Genomic DNA, 16,196 nt, shown 5'->3' with positions numbered 1-16,196 from the left:
AAGAAAATACGTTTAGTCTTGCTCTCTAGGTATTTCAATATTGCAAGCACTCACAACTATTTTAGCTCTTACATAAAGAACTGAATCATTTCAGACAATTACACAATTAATGCTCAGTATCTGGGTGAAAAATATATGGTCCCATAACAGGGGGAAAAAGCAGACTTTTAATTAACTCTATGGAAATATTGTATGCTGATTTAACTACTACAAAAACTGAGAAATTTTATAGAAAAATGGGCAGACTCAGTAAGGCATTACAATGCTGAGATAGTTACCTCGTCTTGAGGCTTCAAAACTATCGAAGAGGTTAATTCTCTGGATGTCATAGGTCAATGTAGTATTAGGCATCAGTGTTCTGTTTCTGTTAATATTGGTGACTGCAAACTTGAAAGCTATTTCTTCAACATTAACAGGTTCATTTTCCACCATTTCAAATATCCCTCCTGCAAAAACAAAGACAAGAAAAAAAAGTTATCCTAATTCTAGTTTGCTGTAAAGTCAACAATATGGCTTCCTTGGATAAAGTATGCACTACTGCAGTGTTTCTCAATCTCAGAAACTTTAAGATGTACGGACTTCAACTCCCAGAATCCCCCAGCCAGCTCCCAGAATTTCCCAGCATGGCTGGCTGGGGAATTCTGGGAGTTGAAGTCCATACATCTTAAAGCTGCTGAAATTGAGAAACACTGCACTAGAGTATGCACTAGTTCAAGGAGGGAAAGAGCATGTTAGAGGGCTATATGCAGCACATAGTCAGCATACCTGCTGTAGCCCCCAGAGCATTCCTAGAGTGATGGACCAAATACCTGAAACCATTTTTGCACTTGGGGATGTTGGTTAAAGAACAACATTTCTGTCCTAAACCTTGTCTATGTTTAAGCTTTTAACAATTTTGAAACCCTCTTTGAAAATGAGCCACTTGGAGATATATAATTTCACCGAATCATAGAATATATACCATGTATACTTGTGCATAAGCCCATCTATGGAGAAGCTGACCCTCAAATTTTTAATCAAAATACCATGAAAAATGTGCCACCTGCAGATAAGCTGAGCCACATTTTTCATGGTATTTTGGTTAAAAATTTGAGGGTCTGCTTATTCATGGATGGGCTTAAAAGCAAATATATATGGGAAATACAGGTACTGTACTTTTAAAAAGTATTACCATATATACTCACGGATAAGCCCATTCACAGTTAAGCCGAACCAGATTTTGGGGGTGCATTTTGGCCCCTAAAATTCTCAGCTTATCTATACATATACGCGGTAGGTCATCTATTCCAGTCTCTGCTTACTGCAGGAATACACTACACCTTCCTCACCGATGACCATCCAATTCCCATTTGAGAGCTCCCAGCAACAAAGAATCCATCACTATACTAGGTAGACTGTTCCACCACTTAACAGTTCTTATTGTCATAAAATTCTCTGTAATATCTATCCCAATGTGTACATGTTTAATTGGATGCCTGAATTCCCCATATCTGGAGAAGCTGAAGAAATGAATATACTGTAGTTTAAAAATAAATACTATTTTACCTCTCTCCAATTCAACATATATTCCATTTTCTGGATAATTTTTGTAGGGAATCTTTTAAATTTCATATTGATTTTATGCCCTCCTCAACTTTTTCAATTTTGGTATCTTGCAAAAGATATGAGAGAGGTGTGTAGGAGTTCTATTAATCCCATGATGCAAAGTTTCTTCTTCTCCTTCCATTTCCTTAATAATAGATGGATATTGCATTATTGTCCTTAAGGAAAAGAGGGAGAAAAATTGCTCATGTTTTGGCAATAACACAAGGGAAAAAAGGATCCAATAGAAAAAGAAATAGCTTTGTAAGCCAGTTTTAGGTGTCAAGGGTGGATAAGGAATAACAGAGAAAGTGGTCTAAAAGAACATTTTCCTATTGTCAGAATCGTATATGATTCATAACCAGCTCTGTGTCTTGGAGTAAGCACTTAACTATTCTATTAATGCACAATATCTATCTCTTTCCTTTCTGGATTCATAGCCTTTACTAGGTTGAAAACTTTAGCCACTCATCAGCTGAATATGGTACTTCTACATAACAATAAAAGAATACAATGAATCTTCACTCCAGTGAAAGTACAAAAAGAGATCTTGCAAAGTCATCTATGTCATACTGCAAATAGATCTTTTTTACCAAGGTACGTTTTTAAGGAATCTTATAATCATAAAGTTGGAAGATACCTTAAAGATAATTAAAGATAATCCATTCCAAGCGACCCTCAGAGCAAGATCTGCTAAAGCATCTCTGACAGATGACTATTCAGCCTCTGTCTGAAGAACTCCAGTGAAAGAGAAGTCACCATTTCATATGGCAGCCTATTCCATTAGAGATGAACTAGCCTGAACCTTCTTCCTTGTAGATTTACCCATTTATTGTGGTCCATCTCTCTGGGACAGTAGAGAATAAGTCCACTCCTTCTGTGTGATAATTCAGATATTTGAAGACTGCTAACATATCTCTTCTTCTACAGGATGAACATACTGCTCTCCTTTAACTCTTCCTCACAGACCTAACTTCCATACCTCTCACCAACTTGATGGCCTTCTTCTGAACTTGTTCCAATTGGTCACTGTTCTTTTTGAACAGTGATGCCCATAAATAGATGTTCAAATGTCTGTAATATCTATAGAGAGGCTGAGTTAAAAAGGAAAAAAAAAGTGGCTTCTAGATGTAGCTTTTGATTTTAACATATAATTTACTCATTTAATGTTAATCACTGAATAATCTGAATGTTTCAATCACTGATTCCCCATGTGAAACTATGATTGACATAATTTATATTTCTCAGACAATAAAATGTAATCTAATGCATTGTAACTTCAGCAAAGGATCATTACCTTGTTGTGGTGCTGGAGCTTGAGCACCTCAATGATGCCATGAGCTAAACCGTGAAGGGCCACCCAAGATGGGAAGGTCATGACAGGGAGGTCAGACTAAATGCGATCCCTGGGAAAGGTAATGGCAACCCACCCCAGTATTCTTGCCGTGAAAACTAAATGGATCAGTACAACCAGAGATATGTCGGTATACCATCGGAAGATGAGACTCCCAGGTCGGAAGATGGTCAAAAGACTACTGGGGAGGAACAGAGGATGAGTTCAACTAGCCCCAGAAATGATGACGCAGCTAGCTCAAAGCCGAAATGACGGCTAGCGGCCGACGGTGCTGGTGGTGAACGGCGAATCCAATGTTCTAAGGATCAGCACACCATTGGAACCTGGAATGTAAGATCTATGAGCCAGGGCAAATTGGATGTGGTTATTGGTGAGATGTCAAGATTAAAGATAGACATTCTGGGCGTCAGTGAACTGAAATGGACTGGAATGGGCCACTTCACATCAGATGACCACCAGATCTACTACTGTGGACAAGAGGACCACAGAAGAAATGGAGTAGCCTTCATAATTAATCGTAAAGTGGCTAAAGCAGTGCTTGGATACAATCCAAAAAACAATAGAATGACCTCAATTCGAATTCAGGGCAAGCCATCTAACATCACAGTGATCCAAATATATGCCCCAACCACAGATGCTGAAGAAGCTGAAGTAGAGCAGTTCTGTGAAGATCTGCAGCACCTACTGGACAACACACCTAAAAGAGATGTTATTTTCATCACAGGAGACTGGAATGCTAAGGTGGGCAGTCAAATGACACCTGGAATTAGAGGTACGCATGGCCTGGGAAAACAAAACGAGGCAGGACATAGGGTGATAGAATTTTGCCAAGACAACTCACTCTGCATAACAAACACTCTCTTCCAACAACCTAAGAGACAACTTTATACATGGACTTCACCAGATGGACAACACCGAAATCAGATTGACTACATCCTTTTCAGACAAAGGTGGCAGACATCTATACAGTCGGTAAAAAAAAGACCCAGAGCTGACTGTAGTTCAGATCACGAACTTCTTCTTGCACAATTTAGGATCAGACTCAAGAGATTAGGGAAGACCCACAGATCAGCTAGATATGAGCTCACTAATATACCTAAGGAATGTGCAGTGGAGGTGAAGAATACATTTAAGGGACTGGATTTAGTAAATAGGGTCCCAGAAGAACTATGGACAGAAGTTCGCAACATCGTTCAGGAGGTGGCAACAAAATACATCCCAAAGACAGGGAAAACCAAGAAGGCAAAATGGCTGTCTGCTGAGACACTAGAAGTAGCCCAAGAAAGAAGGAAAGCAAAAGGCAACAGTGATAGGGGGAGATATGCCCAATTAAATGCAAAATTCCAGAGGTTAGCCAGAAGAGATAAGGAATTATTTTTAAACAAGCAATGCGTGGAAGTGGAAGAAGACAATAGAATAGGAAGGACAAGAGACCTCTTCCAGAAAATTAGAAACATTGGAAGTAAATTCCAGGCCAAAATGGGTATGATCAAAAACAAAGATGGCAAGGACCTAACAGAAGAAGAAGAGATCAAGAAAAGGTGGCAAGAATATACGGAAGACCTGTATAGGAAGGATAACAATATCAGGGATAGCTTTGACGGTGTGGTCAGTGAGCTAGAGCCAGACATGAAGAGTGAGGTTGAATGGGCCTTAAGTAGCATTGCTAATAACAAGGCAGCAGGAGATGATGGCATCCCAGCTGAACTGTTCAAAATCTTGCGAGATGATGCTGTCAAGGTAATGCATCCTTTGTTGTTGTTTATTCGTTTAGTTGCTTCCGACTATTCGTGACTTCATGACCAGCCCACGCCAGAGCTTTCTGTCAGTCGTCAACACCCCCAGATCCCTCAGGGATGAGTCCATCACCTCTAGAATATCATCCATCCATCTTGCCCTTGGTCGGCCCCTCTTCCTTTTGCCTTCCACTCTCCCTAGCATCAGCATCTTCTCCAGGGTGTCCTGTCTTCTCATTATGTGGCCAAAGTATTTCAGTTTTGCCTTTAATATCATTCCCTCAAGTGAGCAGTCTGGCCTCATTTTCTGGAGGATGGACTGGTTTGATCTTCTTGCAGTCCAAGGCACTCTCAGAATTTTCCTCCAACACCACAGTTCAAAAGCATCGATCTTCCTTCTCTCAGCCTTCCTTATGGTCCAGCTCTCGCAGCCATATGTTACTACGGGGAACACCATTGATTTAACTATGCAGACCTTTGTCGTCAGTGTGAGGTCTCTGCTCTTGACTATTTTATCGAGATTTGCTTTTCTCCCAAGGATTAAGCGTCTTCTGATTTCCTGACTGCAGTCAGCATCTGCAGTAATCTTCGCACCTAGAAATAAAAAGTCTTTCACTGCTTCTACATTTTCTCCCTCTAATGCATGTTATATGCCAGCAAATTTGGAAAACACAAGAATGGCCATCAGATGGGAAAAAATCAACTTATATCCCCATACCAAAAAAGGGAAACACTAAAGAATGCTCAAACTATCGAACAGTGGCACTCATCTCACATGCCAGTAAGGTAATGCTCAAGGTCCTGCAAGGTAGACTTCAGCAATTCATGGAGCGAGAATTGCCAGATGTACAAGCTGGGTTTAGAAACGGCAGAGGAACTAGGGACCAAATTGCCAGTATCTGCTGGATAATAGAAAAAGCCAGGGAGTTTCAGAAAACATCTATTTCTGTTTTATTGGCTATTCTAAAGCCTTTGACTGTGTGGACCATAACAAATTGTGGCAAGTTCTTAGCGGTATGGGGATACCAAGTCATCTTGTCTGCCTCCTGAAGAATCTGTATAACGACCAAGTAGGAACAGTAAGAAGAGACCACAAAACAACGGACTGGTTTAAGATTGGGTAAGGAGTACGGCAGGGCTGTATACTCTCACCCTACCTATTCAACTTGTATGCAGAACACATCATGCGACATGCTGGGCTTGAGGAATCCAAGGCTGGAATTAAAATCGCTGGAAGAAACATTAACAATCTCAGATATGCAGATGATACCACTTTGATGGCTGAAAGCGAAGAGGAACTGAGGAGCCTTATGATGAAGGTGAAAGAAGAAAGTGCAAAAGCTGGCTTGCAGCTAAACCTCAAAAAAATCAAGATGATGGCAACCAGCTTGATTGATAACTGGCAAATAGAGGGAGAAAACGTAGAGGCAGTGAAAGACTTTGTATTTCTAGGTGCAAAGATTACTGCAGATCCTGACTGCAGTCAGGAAATCAGAAGACGTTTAATCCTTGGGAGAAGAGCAATGACAAATCTCGATAAAATAGTTAAGAGCAGAGACATCACACTGACAACAAAGGTCCGCATAGTTAAAGCAATGTTATTCCCTGTAGTAACATATTGTTGCAAGAGCTGGACCATAAGGAAGGCTGAGCGAAGGAAGATCGATGCTTTTGAACTGTGGTGTTGGAGGAAAATTCTGAGAGTGCCTTGGACTGCCAGAAGATCAAACCAGTCCATCCTCCAGGAAATCAAGCCAGACTGCTCACTTGAGGGAATGATATTAAAGGCAAAACTGAAATACTTTGGCCACATAATGAGAAGACAGGACACCCTGGAGAAGATGCTGATGCTAGGGAGAGTGGTAGGCAAAAGGAAGAGGGGCCGACCAAGGGCAAGATGGATAGATGATATTCTAGAGGTGACGGACTCGTCCCTGGGTGACCTGGGGGTGTTGACGACTGACAGGAAGCTCTGGCGTGGGCTGGTCCATGAAGTCATGAAGAGTCGGAAGCGACTGAACGAATAAACAACAAAAATGTATTGCAATGGCTTTGATTTCAATATGTCCCTTGAATAGATTAGCATAATCATTACCTGATAAACAGGAAAAAGAAAAGCATAATGGAATTATAACTGTTCTGTATGTTGACCTAATAGCAGCAATGTTAATAGTGCACAGAAGAAAACAAGTCTAAAAAGTTATGGACTGAATTTTCTTGCCAATACATGCTTATGGGTAAATTTGTGATATTATGTGCATTTCTTTCAAAAAGTGGGAAGATAAATTTCATTATTTATTAAACTGTTTTTCTGTCCATATGACATTCCAAGTGGCTTACAGCAATTAAAAATACAAACTATAAAACAGCACAATTAAAATTAGGTAAAAACTAAAATAATAATGTTAAAATAAATGTAACTAACCATGCTTGGTGACAGAGATGGATTTTTATAATTTTCTTGAATACTGGGAGGGTATGGAATTAAACCACATCCTTTGGCAATGCAGTTCATAGGCTGGGAGCCTCACAAAAGAAGAAACTCACATATTAAATATTCTGGCAGCAGGAGGTTATTCAAAAGAGATTATTGTCATGGTGGTAGTGGTCATACTTGCCTTTATTTTGTACAACTCAAGGTGATGTACATAATGCTCCCACCCACTATGCTAAAATTAGGTAGGCAAGTTCACTGTGGGAGAGACAGTCCCGCAGACAGTCAGGCCCCAAGCTATTTATAGCTTCAAGGGTCAACAAAAGCACTATTAAATTAAATTCAATAGAGGCATCATGATTTCTGTACCATGCACCACATAATAATCTACCTGCTGAATTTTGCACTAAATGTAATTCCCAGATTTTTAAAGAACCTGTTGAAGTAGTCAACAGAAGTTGTAACCCAGGTATGCTTACTAAGTCCACCTGTCTCATGTAGAGTCACAGTTGATGCAATAGCCATACATATACATCCCAAATGACCATACTAAGCACTTTTATGAAGAAGTAAAAGTTTGAGGGAGATGGGTGGTGATGAAATTTGAAATATAAATGCATAAATAAGTAAACAATGAAAAGGATAAGATTAGCCCTCAAACTGAGCTCAGCTCCTTTCATCCAGCAACTACAATTTCCTTTTTGAAAATAAATGGTAAGTGGTTTGTTTGTGTGTTTTTGTCCATGTTACAGCAAGAGATGGCAACCAGCCTTCCCCAGCTTTGTAAGAGCTAGAATATGAAAGGTCAGAAGCAAAAAGTTTGAAACCAGACTGGTCTATTACAACAGTACAGAGGTGTCAATAGCCCTTCCTACTGAGAAACAGGTGGCTCTCAGTCCCCTTACAATGCATGAAAAGAAGAGAGAAATGTAAGATTTGAATCTAGGGCCTGTCATATAGATGGGTTGAGCCTTACAGTTTGCAGGAGTTGATTTTCTTCATTATTAAAGTTTTTCTAGTATCTGCAATACAACTACTTTAGTAATTTCTGCTTTCAAATTTTCTAGTTCAAGTATTGGTCTGAATGATCCCTGACAGACCTGCCATCAACTGATAAATTGGACTACAACCTCTTTCATTGTGTACTGTCATACTACTCTGAGTAGAGATGCTGTGAGTTGTAGTTCAATACCTTTGTGAGATATCATATTGGGGAAGGGTGTTTTCATTGAATCTGAAAATCTTACCTGTTGAAAATGTTCATGCTCTACAAATATTTATATGAATTGAATGGATACTTGGATATTATAGCCAGAGTCATATAAGAAGAAATGAACATTGACCCTTTGATTAAAATTACTATAGTAAGTCTATTGACTACTAGCCATAAACTTCTGAAATTATAAGAAACATGCAATTGAGAAAACCTCAGAGTGACCTCATCCAAGTCAAGTGCCGCTGGGCTGCACTATATTTCTAACAAATTAGACTACACCAGTTACAAAAATCGATTTTTGTGCAGGTTTGGGTGTTCAAGTAAATGTAAAAGCAGAAGTACTGGGCTCATCTTCTCTACAGTTCCTGTGTAATATGGAATGGAAGGTTTATACATTTGTACTGTGGGAGAAGCACCTCCTAACATTTCATTTGGCATTTCTCAAAATATATGTGAAGCTCCTCATCATATGAAAGTCAAACAAGTTGCAAGTCTTCCTCCATTACTCCTATGAGTATTTATAGTAACTCTACTAGATTATATTGTACAAAGATACCCATACTAGTTTAAAATATTAAGTTTCAATAAGTTAAAGGTTATTAACCAAATCACTTTTTGCTCTGCAAAGAACAATGATTGGGCCTACTGAAATCTGAATCAATTGAACCAAATCACTGCTTTAAGTATGCTCTGACTCAGATTTGTTGGAGGACAGAACCAGAATGAAATGAACTTGAATCAGTAGCTCTGTCCTAGAATGATTGCTTGGAGTCATGGCTTGAACCAGGGATTGTTTTAAATGGATCTTAAAGTTTTTCTATGGTCTAATAGGATTTGAAGATTAGTAATTCCTGTTGGAGTTTTTTGTTCTATTAGACTTTCAAGCCTGAAGATATTTCCCAGTGGCTCAACTGACATAATTAATGTTCCTAAATTAATCAGCAGTGCTTTTTTTAAAGGATAATATTCTTGCTTTATGTCATTTCACACAGAAGCTACTTGTCTGTTACTCATTAAAAAATCCACAGACCATAGACTTCCAGACAATAAAAATATTGCTGGTGAAGTTTAATAATGATCAGTTAAGTAGGGAGACATAATTCAGTGAATCTCCACCATATATCATTTTTAAGCCATGAATACAGCTGTTCACTACTGTTTGAGAAATGTTGTTAGATGATACTTTGACATCAACTTCAAAAATAAATAATAAATAGAATGGTAAAGTTCAGTGTCAAAGATGAGAAAAGGACAACACAACAGTTCCCAAGCTGTCTGGCAAAAAGTACATAGAAAAGTTGGCTGAATCAATATGAAAAGTATCTAACATCAGTGTAAAAATAAAAAGTTACAAACCGTACTCAAAATAAGCACATATTTCCCTTGCTTTTCTAGGACAACCCTGAAAAGTGTCCACTGGTTTCCACTTCCAGGTTCGTATGCTTTGCTGCCTCTGATCACTGGTTTACTGGGATGTCAGGACAGTTGGCCTGATTGTTTGGTAAATTTGGTCCCAATTGGTAAAGACACCTCATCCCTGGCATCAGTGGGTGCCAAGCTGAAAATTTGGGCATACTGGCCAAAATTTGTCATGCTTACAGGATTTGGAAAAGTAATTATTGACTTGCCTTTTGTGAGGGGGAGGGTGTAACTTTCTGTCTGTAATCATTGGGCTTCCTGGGGTGCCAGAAAGTTTGACATAGAGGTTTAGAATGTATAGGCCATCCTGCTAAGGACCTCAACATCACTGGCCAGTCTTGGTTGTGTCAGGGCCATGGCTTACTGGTAATCCTCTCTGATAGTTGAGACTTGCAGAGGCAGCAGAAGCAGGATGGCCCTGTCAGGTGCAATGGCACAGAGGTACTGTAGACAAGCCACAGAAAAAGAGGCTGGTGCAAAAACAGTGGCATCAGTAGTATTGCCACTGCTACCTTTTAAAATAATAATAATAATAATAAGCAGCAGCAGCAGCAGCAGCAGCACAGCAGCAGCAGTTTTGGACAATGTCTGTGTACGTTGAGTGTCAGGAGAATTACATCTGACCCGATTGTGCATAATTTAGAGGTAAGGTCATCTTTAACCTTATTCAGGATGCTGAAAACTGATCAAATTCCCAGCTGTGTTTGCAGGAGTAATATAGAAGTGTGACATTTCATTTGCACAATAAAGTTAAGATTAATGCCTAAAGTTGAGAAGTTGAGAGCTGAGAAACTAACTGAAGCCAAAGTAATGTTAGCCTTGCCACTACAAAAGAGCTTTAATAGGCTTTAATAAGGCTTTAAATTGATGGGTTCCTGGCATGGTTGTGAGTAACCAGCCAATCGCTACAGTCACTGCCTACAGCGTTCTTTGTATATGAAAGAGAAATTAAAATTGTAATGCCATATATTGGCTGTGAGAAGTTCAGTAATAAAGCACCTGAATCTACTAGTGCTTTGAAAGGCTCCAATGCATTCAAAAATTCCTTTTCTTTTGCTTTGACTTGCAAATTTGCTTTAGCCAGAGTTTTGTTGAACTAAACCTCTCTTTTAAGGCTTTGCATGGCTCTAGTGGCTAAACAGAAGATATCAGAACAAAAGATGGTATATTTTCAAGGTAGAAAGAGCTACAGGAAATCAAGGAAGAGTACATACACATAGCCTGAAACTGCCAAGAAAGCTGAAGCTCTTAATAAGCCAAGATTAGGAAAAGATGCTGCACACAAAAGTGGTCATTCAACAAGGACTATCTGTATTGGTTATTGTCCTGTTTATGGCCTATTTTTCCTAATGGCAAAGGAAAGGGAAAATCTAGCACTGGTCAAACTGAAGGAAGTCAAAGTGAGGTAAGTCAGTAGTTAGTTTATTGGGCCACAAAATGGACTCAAAAGGTCAGAAAACTACCCAGGGGATACAGGGAGCAGATGTAGAATATGGAGACTGTGAGAAAAGGGGATAACAATGTTGTTTTTGCAATAGTTATTTCTACAATAGAAAAGAACTTGCTTTTTCAGTAAATTGCCAAATGAAGCTTGCTTTCTAGTTAATCGCAAAACTAGCCTTGCTTGTCAGTATATTGAGGATGTGGGATATGTGGTTAGGGGAACAGGAGGCTGTGTCTCCATATTAGCGGGTGTAAAGGAAATAAGCTGCCTAATCAATGCTGAAAATATGCTCAAAACCAGTTCTAGCAAACTTTGTGGTCAGACAAAACCCTGACCTACTTGCTCCAAGGGGGTTAGCTGCCTTATAAGGAAAAAAGTAAATAAGGGACTGGGGGAGGTAAAAAGTGAGGAATGGGAGATATAAAAAGAGGCGGGACTTCCTACAGTATTTTAGGCATTTCGGATAGGCTGTTAACTCCTAAGTACCTGTCTAACGGGGAACAGGAGGAGGGCTTCTAATGGCCGGGGTAGGGAATAAAACTGCATGCTTTGTGTGAAGGGGTGTGCCTATTTTGGCTGGGCACCCGTCCTTGCAAAAACGTTAATAAAACCTTTTTGCTGCTTCTCAAGACTTAGTCAAATTTATTCAGTGAGGGACTTTTCTCACAAGACCACTTAAATGAGCTAAGAATTGCAGTTGCTGACAATACTGAGAGCTCTGAGGTACATAATTAAATACTGCAAGCACAGTATTTCCTGAGAAATCTAGGTGATGATTGTCTGAAATTGTGGGACATATTTTTTATTGTTCAGCCCAGCTTTGTCTTGAGTTCTATAGCTGTGAGCCTATGTTGTCTTGACCTTGTCTGTGTAGTAGGGGTGTAGCTTCACTTCCTCTTTATCTGATGACTGTTCTGAAATAAGGTAGACACTTACCTCCTAGATAAGAACACTTTCCAGAAGTTCTGGTGTCATTTTCAATACAAACTGTACAATTTTATAAATATATTTTGGGAAAACATAGGTTTAAAAACATATTCTGGTTTCTCTTCAGATTGTATAAATCTTTCACCTTAAAAATGCTTCTTTTGAGGGTGAATGAATGTATGTGGAACAACAGTGAGAATGGTGATTTGGGCTAGGCATTGACTTGCTCACCCCTAGTTTAAAGAACTGTGCAACTTATGAACATGAGAAACCAAAGTAAACTGGCTTCTTGCAAGCAGTGAAGTACTTCAAATTCTTTCCTGCTTCATTTATTTTTTTCTTCCTGTGGTGTCTGTATTTTATTTTTGTGCATGAAGTACAGAGTTTTAATTAAATGTGTAGGGCAATTATTGTTTGCACATGACACTCTTATGTTTAGTTTAACTATGGGTTATCAAAGCAAAATTTCTGGGATTGCATGATACAGTAAGCCACCAACTAGTCACAGGCATAATTCATCAACATTCTTGACTAAAATATAGTCAATATGGTTAGGTTAGGGTCTAGGGTGTCATGAGATTACAGCCATATTCTTGTTTCCAGTTTTCCAATTCTTCCCTGCATTCATTTTCAATGCAAATTCTCTTTGTATCCTGCATTAGGTTTTACAGAAATATAAGTAAATTCACTCTATAGTAATAATGCAATATAGTTGCATTAAAGGCAAACAAATACTTAGTAGAAATTAGTTAACTATTACTTCAAACAAGCATTTACTTAGTTTAGTGTTATGCATTTCCATAAAGTGCATGACTCCCAACAGTATCCAATCAGTCTAGCTGGGAATTTTGATAAATATTTTATCCTAATTAATTTCTAGATTGGGAATTACAATTCCAGTCTAATATTTTAACAAAACTCGTCTGGATGATCTAAGCATTTTCACAGATCACAGCAAGAGGGAAAAGTAATCAGTTCCCCAATCACCAGCATACTAATATGTAGTGGGAGATCCCACCATGACCCTCATGAGTTATGTGCTAATTCTGTTATAGCCACAGAACTAGTCTTCAATATAACAGAGCAAGAATAGTTGTACCATGTACAGGAATGGGAAATGTGCAGATCATGACCAGTGTTTTCATGAGCAATAGATTAGCCTAGCTTTTTGAGGCCTACATGACATTCTGAATGGCTAAAGCTGAAAAGATCTATATTTTAAAACAATGAAAGAAGAACTGTAAACAACTACTGTTCAAAATAGGGACAGAATTTCACAGGCAAGGAGTCAATTTTTAGTGGCTATCATTCAAAAATAGAAGGAACTTTCAGTAGCAACAAAGAAGATGGCTAAGGGGCACAATCTCATTTAAACCTCTATTATAGGAATGGTCAGGAATTAAAAAATGGAAGCAGAACCTGGAAAAAAGCCTACAGAATATTTTGTTGTTTGTAATCAGAGCTCACTGGCTTGGTGCACGTGCTAGATGAGGCTTTGTTTGCCATGTCTGAGCTATAAAACTCCAGTTTCTTGACCAGGCATCAAGTAATTTACTAAATAAAGATTATGTACCGTCTAAGTGTTCATAAAATATGTAAGATTTACATTCAATTTAACTTTAGTAGAAAAAGTAGAAAAACGTAGTGACTTTTATACAGAATGCCTATGGTTTTTTAAAAAAAATATGCTCAGAAAGATAAATTTGATTATCAAACTTCTGCAGCACATCTTCCAAAGCATTTGGAAGCTGTAAAAAAAAAAGTAGGTCCAAGCAGAGGTTAACAGTAATATTTTCTACAGCTATGTGGACACCAGGTTTCATTGACGTAAATTTAAACTAGGCATTTATAAAAGGCTATAAACAAGTAAATGCTTATAAAGCAAAAAATATGACTTCCACCCATTATAATGCTATAATTTCACTACAAACCCAACAGGAGCACCAACAACTTGAGAAATTCAAATTTTAAAAGTATGATAAATTGTTGAGAACATATATTTTCAGTTGAATGGCTCTCATCGCATCTTCCACTTCCAAAGCCAATGTAAATGTCTTTTCCACATCTGAATTGAAAACTTTCTCATTGTTTACATAGGAGTCTTTTCATTAGCACTGTATAATTTGAGACATATATAGTACACTCCTTTATACTTTTTTTTAATCAGCTCAATCATGTCCGATTCTCAGAGACTGCCTAGACAAATCCCTGCAGTTTTCTTGGCAAGATTTTCAGAAGTGGTTTGCCATTGCCTCCTTCCCAGGGCTAAGAGAGAGTGACTGGCCAAAGGTCACCCAGATGGCTTCATGCTGAGGTGGGACTAGAACTCACAGTCTCCTGGTTTCTAGCCTGATGCCTTAACCACTAGATCAGACTGGTTCTCGATATACCTTTAAACAGTAGCAAATACCAAAATACCCCACAAGTAGCTGGGTTTTTCATGTAGCCTCAAAATGCCATTCACACGTTCAAACTATTACATTTACTAAACACAGGATTGTGCTTCTCTGTGTTTGGTTCAAATAATTTTATGCACTTAAACTTTGTGTTATGTTGATGGACTGCGCTGTGCAAAATTCTTTCTCTCTCTTTCACACACACACAGTTGCATATTGAGTTTATTTACCCCTTCTTCTGGATACTCAGAAGTTATGAGAAATTGTAATTTTGCCCTTCCCTACCCTACACTTTTCGTGAATGTGATTTAAAGCATGAATGCAGCCTTCAGGTTCTTGCATACTGAAACTGATGAAATAATTATGTTGAGGTTGAATAGAATGAATAGCTTAAATGGGCTTGTAAGAGCACTTACTATGAATCTCATTTAGAAAATGTGGCAGCCCTCCTCACCCTAGTAAATCCACATGCACTGTACTGAACTCCCAACTTTCCTAGCCAGGGACTGTGCTAATTGGTAATGACAGCAGGAGTATTCAAATATACATGGACAGCATCATGTTGAAGAAAGCTACCTGATGGATTCCAAATCTGTGCTGTCTAAGAGGTGTGCTAACACAGTCATATCTTCTTCCTTTTACAAACTCCTCAGTGTTGGTGATTCAACTATAGACCTTCCACATCTTATGTACTGTACTTCCCAGTATAAATATACATGGCTTTAGAAGTACTGAATATACAGTACCTATGGACCAATCACAATTTTCCACCCAGCCACATTCAGTTTAAAAAACAGAGAGATTACTTATGTTCTGCCATATTTTTACTTCCAAGTTCAACATCTACAAATTTTTCCCTAAGTCTATCAAAGTCCCCCCACCTAAGTCCTACTGTGCTGCCTCATTGTGGTGGGGTGTGTGTGTGTGTGTGTTCCTGGGATGGATGAACAAAGAATGTTGGGAGTGTATGCCAAGAGTATATATTCCCAGCAGGGTCATCCAAGGTGTGAAGGTCATCCCAGCTGCCCAGCTAAAGCAAGCAGGCACCCATATTGGGCAGCAGCAATGTATAGTAGGAAGATGCCGGAGGCAGATTATCACTTTAGTATACAGTAGAGATGATAACATCCAAGATACCTTAGATATTCCCTACTTACAAGAGCCTCTAGTACTAGAAGATGAAGTTAGATCAGCACTCCAGTCACTAAAAAGTTGGAAGGCCACATGAACTGATGGAATACCCACTGAAGTGTGCAAACTATCGTACAATATCCTTCATTTCACATGTTAGCAAAATAATGCTTAGGATCATCCAATACAGATTAGAGCCCTACATGGAAAAAGAGATGCCAGATGTTCAAGCTGGCTTTAGAAAAGGCTGAGGAACATGAGACATTATTGCTGATGCATGCTGGATAATTGAAAAAGCCAAAGAATACCAAAAATAAGTCATGTAAGTAATAAGATTTGGACTTTCAGATTTGCAAGATTGATATCAGCCTTCCCAGGTAGATCAGACAGGAAACATGACCAGATGAGCTCATTCTACTTTATTGTAAGGCTACATTAACAGAATCTTGCTAGTCTGAAAGTACAAATCTCCCACTTTCTCTTTTTACAGCCTGATAAGCTTGGGAGGTTCTTTTCTGAGTTTCTTTCTCTGCCTGTTATGCAGCTGTGGGAGAATAT

The 16,196-nt window shown here is 38.7% G+C and overlaps 1 protein-coding gene across 1 annotated transcript in view; it reads right to left on the bottom strand.

Annotated features, from left to right (window-relative positions):
- GRIK1 (glutamate ionotropic receptor kainate type subunit 1) overlaps nt 1-16,196 on the bottom strand; it is a 169,391-nt gene that overhangs the window by 89,655 nt on the left and 63,540 nt on the right. The window contains exon 2 of the mRNA XM_063304710.1: nt 279-446. Within this exon, the coding sequence (XP_063160780.1) occupies nt 279-446 (168 nt within the window). The remainder of the gene's footprint in view (nt 1-278; nt 447-16,196) is intronic.

The sequence above is a fragment of the Candoia aspera genome, chromosome 5 (assembly GCF_035149785.1).
Source record: "Candoia aspera isolate rCanAsp1 chromosome 5, rCanAsp1.hap2, whole genome shotgun sequence".
NCBI lineage: Eukaryota > Metazoa > Chordata > Lepidosauria > Squamata > Boidae > Candoia > Candoia aspera.
The sequence above is the reverse complement of the archived record's forward strand: the minus strand, read 5'-3'. Positions and strand labels throughout refer to the sequence as shown.